This window comes from Rhamphochromis sp. 'chilingali', assembly GCF_963969265.1.
Source record: "Rhamphochromis sp. 'chilingali' genome assembly, chromosome: 12".
NCBI classification, from domain to species: domain Eukaryota; kingdom Metazoa; phylum Chordata; class Actinopteri; order Cichliformes; family Cichlidae; genus Rhamphochromis; species Rhamphochromis sp. 'chilingali'.
In genome coordinates, this window is record NC_137939.1 from 8,650,405 (window position 1) to 8,656,521 (window position 6,117).

At 42.4% G+C, this 6,117-nt stretch overlaps 1 protein-coding gene across 2 annotated transcripts in view; it reads right to left on the reverse strand.

The window, feature by feature from the left end:
• Positions 1-4,116, reverse strand: part of mgll (monoglyceride lipase) — a 49,091-nt gene extending 44,975 nt beyond the window's left edge. Inside the window, exons 1-2 of one of the 2 annotated variants that reach the window (XM_080897942.1) lie at positions 3,983-4,116; positions 1,888-2,023 (exon numbers count right to left, since the gene is read on the reverse strand). In XM_080897942.1, coding sequence (XP_080754068.1) covers positions 1,888-2,015 — 128 coding nt within the window. In that variant the 5' untranslated portion in view covers positions 2,016-2,023; positions 3,983-4,116. Of the gene's footprint in view, positions 1-1,887; positions 2,232-3,982 lie in introns of those variants that run through there. The other variant, XM_080897941.1, reaches the window with a different exon arrangement.
• Between the last annotated feature and the right edge of the window lie 2,001 nt (positions 4,117-6,117).

A 6,117-nucleotide genomic window follows, 5' to 3' on the forward strand; every position in this document is an offset into this window, starting at 1 on the left:
CCACCAGTCAGAGAGTTGGCTGTTTTATAGCTCTACTTGTTAAATGTGATCTTGCGAGACACTAAACTCAAATAAACTCACCTAGCATGTGCAGCAGTATGAGCCAAGACCAGATACCACATTTACAAGCCTTACAATATTGTTGGGTGATTTTGGTGTTTTCATGTGACTACAGTGAGGCTTTAGCTTTAGCCGTACAAGCAGTAATTTTTGTCCCACTTGCACATTTATGTTTTAGTAAAAGCTAGGATATAGAGCTATCTAGGCTTTGCTACTCACATACACAGCTATAAACACACAAAATATGTATGCGTGCAGAGTAAACATGCATACATTCACACATGCTGTGGTAAACTATAAGACGAAGATTATGGAGCAAATACACAATTTTACAGCAAGGGTGTAGACACAGTATGAGTTAATGAGTCGTTGCTCCCCTGAGACGTGTGGGTGAGCAGTAATAACTTGATTCCAGATGTTTGGTGGTACTTCCACATCTGTCTTTTTGTGCTCTCGTCCAGCATGTGACAGTGTGATTTGTAAACGAATGTGACCTCTGCGTTCTGTTTCATGCCACAGCCACATGTGCAGAGGCTGCAGACTTCAAAATGTTCGAAGTGTGTGAGTGATAGCGAAAGGGCCTGCAACAGCAGACTGCGGAAAGTTTCACTATCGAACCAGTCAGTGTGTTTTTTTAACAAACTCGACCCATTAATCAACCAGCTCTGTTGTCTGATGTCTCTTTGGCTAAGAGGCAGGAGTGCCATTTACACTCTTTCACACACCAGAATGCCGGATGAGTCAGGATTTGAGGCCTTTCGCACATGAACTATGATGCCGTTCACTGTTGCTGGGAAGGCGAAAGGAAACAACCTTAAAAACTCAAGCGTCTGCGATTACGGGGTGGACAAATGCTGATGCTGTAAAACCAGTAATTCCTCCTGCTGGGACAGGTTTTGAAAAGGAGCTGTCTGGAGCGACACTCTCAGCTCATTCATCGGTTCTCTCATGTGTCTCTACGAGCAGCTGCAGCTCAGATGGAAGACATGCTTGGCTCCATATGAGGTTTCTTAAACAGAGATGATGTATGCAGTCTCTGTATGGTTTTACATTTGTGTCAAGGGCTTCTTCTTACAAAAACACTTTTGATGTTGTCAAATGAAGCTTCTATGAGGAGAGATAACCGTGTGATATTTTAGCTTTGTTTAAAAAAGATCAGCTTTGCAGGCTTATATATAAATTCAAATCAACTGATCTTGGATCTGCTTTTTTGTGTGTGTTAATGAAGGTCACCATGGCCCAGTGTTTGTCACTGGTGCATCTGGTCACCCCTTTATGAGGAGATTAACACAATTAAAATGTCTCTGAGCATGGGTCAGACAATACTGCACACAGCCTGTTTTTAATCTTGGGTGCTTTTCAGACGATGTTAGGCCTCATATCACATCTGCAAGTACATATTCTGGTTTCTTGTACTAGCGTAGAAGATGGCGAGTTGTGATTGGAGAGCTCTTGAACTTGTTTAACCAGTCGCAGAGTTCCTTCTGGGAGGCGGTTTGAAAGTGAAACTTGAGTGAACTTCTCATTTATACAAGTAAATGAACTCAAACTGTTTGCACTGGTGCCGGTTTTACACTGAACGGAACAAACTCTGTAACTGTAGCTGAATAGTGGACTGCGCGCATGTCTGAAAATTAAGCGTCAAAAAGTCATCATGTGACTCACAGGAGAGCAATCATGTGAACACAATTACTGCACGTTTTAGATATTTTTATTTTCATTTTAAATGACAGCCGCACACTCCTCTGCAGACCAACAGATTATGGGCTAACAAAGGGACACACAGAGAGGGAACGCAGCCACACATTTAGTTGCCGTTTCACTGACCTTGGCTGACCGGTGGGTTCCCAGTAGCGGCAGAACAGGTGCAATCCGTCTGCGTTGACGATGTGCGGCAGGTCAGAGTAGGGGACTCCCTGCGGACTTCGCCGCGGAGCAGCTCCCGGCTCGGGCATGGAGGAGTCTGTAACAGAGACACGGAGCAGCGATGACAACACGTCGCTGCCGTAGAGGTAGCAGCTGAAGCCGGCGACGAGCAGGCAGGACGCGGCGGTCACGGCGTTCATTGTTGTTTTTGTTGTTGTTGTATTATTAGGGTGCCGTTCTGGATTCTAAGCAGAGCGCGCGCACACACGCACACACATAAACACACACAAGCAGAGGCTCGAGCGTCCGGCGTTACGTCACGAGACCATATGGGCTCTCTCTCGCTCTCTCTCTCCACGTGCTCTCTCTTTCTTTAACCCTTCTCTCTCTAATTGAGTTTAGACACCTACACTGCGCCTGCGATGTCACCGAACTGCGTTACTACACTGTCGTGCACGAAAACGAGATGACAAAAAGCGCGGGAAAGCTCTGATGAAATATAAATGAATGTTTACTTGTTTAGTTTCCACAGGCTATAAATTATCAGGCAAAGTTGGAGAGGCAAGGCTGGGGTGGTTTTGGCACGTCCGGAGGAGGGATGGTGGATATGCTGGACAACAAGTGTCGAAGATGGAGGTGCCATGTAAGGAAGAAGAAGAGAGGAAGACCACCGAGGAGACTGGTGGATGTAGTGAAGGAGGGAGAGGGTTAGTGTGACAGAGGAGGATGCTGGTGATGGGATGAGATACAGGCAGGTGATTCGCTGTGGCGACCCCTAAAGGGAGCAGCCGGAAGAAGAAGATTTTCCGTAGTTCTAAACTGTATAAACTGGATTAGTTATGCTGTAAATGCCGCAGGAAAAAAAAAAAAATTCAAAAAAGAGGGATATGCCTTTCCAGTTATTCTACCTTTTCTACTGCTCTACAAATCTTATTGTATCCTACTTCTTTCTTCTACACAACACCCCTTCCTCCTTCTCTCTTTTCCTTCATGTCTTGCATCATTGAGGCTTTTTTTTCTAGGTCTATCTGAATACACTGTGTCAGTCTGCATAGTATTGGTGGTTTACAACGAAGAGGGCGGCGTGTGTAACACTTGGCAAATCACCTGATATAAAAATAGCTCTGGTGTGAAGCAGTTTTCTGAGATATCGCGTCGTCCCTTTCAGTTTTGGTAAACTGTAACCCAACCTTTTATTTATTTATAGATTTAATTAAATGAAAGAAATACTTAGCTACAATGTGAGTAAACTCTATATCTACTTCCGCTCAACATTTCCATTGTTAATTTAGGTTCAATACCAGTAGCCAGTGATGTCCGGACATCCATATTCGGGTGTAAGAGAATGGATTGTGATTGATAGTTTTCCCTCAGCAATGCGCTCCGTGTCTGTTTTCGTACCCGTTTCTATGCGGGGAAACGTGGCTCGTGCCCTCTTTTGACAGGATCATAAGAGGGCAAATAAGTCAGTGAGTAACAGTATTCATGTGTCGCACACAGGCGGAAATAAGCTTCCGTTCGTGCGGACTTATCATTACTGGAACACATTGGCGACATGTGTGTACAACCCCCCCCCCCCCCCCCTTTTTTTTTTTTTCATTTTGTGCTGCAATCAAACATTCCCGTCTCCGTGCGCCAATAAATACGTAAAATAACTGAGATGCGCGACGACGGGACATCAATTGCGTGCCACCAGTAAGGAGAGCAAATGATTGGTTCCTGCACGCATCTCTGATACCTACTAGCTTTTAATTCATCGATTCCTCTGCTATGCGCAGCGTATCGATACCAGTGCCCGGCAGTGGATCTGTGCGCTGCAACAGTACCACTCACATTTATGATGAAATGATGAATGAAAGCCTGAAATGTTATTGGATGCGCATGAACCCACCACAAAACAAGTTTCACTGATTAAAGCAATAACATTGTGTCGATGCTGGAGAAAAACAGTAGAAGGGTCCCGTATTGCCCCGCACTGTAATTCCCCATATGCAGAAGTATTAAAAGAATATTCTAAGAATATGAAGCGTTCAGTGTTCAGCGTTCAGGAGCTGACCTGTTCAGGAGCGTCTGCAGAGAAGTTTCAGCCTTAATCTCTCTCTTGCTCTCCTTGCCTCTCGCTTCGACGTTCTCCTCTCGCCGCCCGTCAAGAGAAGAATGCAATCGGCGGCGTTTGAGGGAGAACCTAAAGTATTCACACACGCCCTCTCTCTCTCTCATACATACGCACAGAGAGCCGATACTCACACACACTTTTTCCCCAGACGCGGGGATGCGCCCTTTCTATTTAGCCTCATTTAGCACACACTTAAAAAAAAACAACTCAGCCCACATGGCTCACATTGGAACATACCAGACCCATTAATATTTACTTATTAATAGTACCATGGGCATCCCCCATGCATTCTTTGCAATGGAGCGCCTGCTCCATTTGACACCACAAAACAAGTTGGTTGTGATTGTCCTCCAAAACAGCCCCATGTTACAGCTCTAGGGTTAGGTTAAAATACTTCTCGGTATGGAATGTTTCTTCTTGGCATGGTATATATAGTCTCTGCATTACTTTGTGAGCTAAAATAAATTTGTAGAATGCAGAGTATACTTGCTTCCGCCTACCTTGCTTGAGAAAAGTACAGATACGTACAGAAAATGATGAAAATCATACAATACAGGAAGAAGACATATTGTGCTTACATCTGAAAATGACAGTAGAACTAGCCATGGGTAACTCACAGACCTGCAATGGTGGAAAAATAACAACTGCACGATTTCTGTCACATACCCGATTCTTTAATATAGTCAACTGTACTAATAGTACTACAATCACTATGTCATATATACAGCCCTGTTTCATATGTTTCATGCAAAATTTTCATATATTTCACATTAAGACCTGAATTACAAACAATACAGTTCTTCCAACCACACGCTCTACAGTTTACATTTTTGTGGAGGTGATGTGAACAATGTACACAATCTTAAATACACACACATATATATAAAAAAAATATACATAAGCTGAAGTAGATGGGCAAAGATTAAAAAAAATAATCTCGGTCCAGTCTCTCTTTAGGATAAACACTGGCATTCCATTAATGAAGCACATGCTTAAGGGCAACTTTATTTAGGTATGCCATAATTCTTCATGGCAAATATTCAGCAAGTTACTGGAAATGTGGCTAAAAGATTTTATCCACACTGATCACATCACCTAATGAAATGTCCCCTGAGTTTATATTTGGGCTACCCTTTTAATTTGCAGTAGTGAATGTGTCACAAATTCCTTTTACTCATTAAAGGTAAGGAAGAATATGAAAGAAACAAAACAGAATATTACCAGAAAGTTCTGCTTGGACACTTTAAGTAGGTGTTTGCATATTCTGTTGACAAAGAGTAATATTAACAATCACTTGTGTTTCTAACCACCTCTCTGTGGGGCTGACATTTATAGTGACCACTGTAACACTGCACACAATCATGGCAGCTCTTATTTATTTAAAATACGGATTAGTGCAGATTTAATGTTGGAAAAAGATCCTGGTTTCAGAACTTATCACCACCCACATGGTAATAGTAGTTGGTTTAGGCCAAGATTCATCCTCACCCAGCATATATACATCTGACGATATCAAACCTGACTTCTAGTGGTTTAACTTCTTACCTTGTTACAGTTATGTAGAAATGTCATGGTGCAAATCTTTAACCCGAGAGGACTTCAAATCATTGCTGTTTTTTACATGGCTGCTAACCAAAACATGCTCTAAGTGTTAGAGCAGAACCATGCTGTTACTTATTTAATATGTACAGGCTGTATGTTTTTTGAACTCTGAAAGTAAACACACAGAAAATAGGAGGTTTGTTTTTATGCCAAAGAACAAAAAGGGCATTTTAATGGAAACCTTTATGGGAAAATGGACTGTTTTGTTACAGCTAAATATGATTCACTGTTTTCCTATTGCAATAAACAATGACTCATTATACCCGGTTTTGCTTAACAGCAGAGGCACATCTTTTTTGGGTGAAACACTGGATATAAATGTTTTTATTCTTCACTCACTTCGTGCAGACATGTATGCACACCCGTGACCAACAGCAGACATAGGCAGATCTAAGAGTGAAGACAGCTGGAATCTATTCAGTCACATGCCTTTCTTTTGACCATGCCTAACGTTAAAGAGTCAAAATATGATG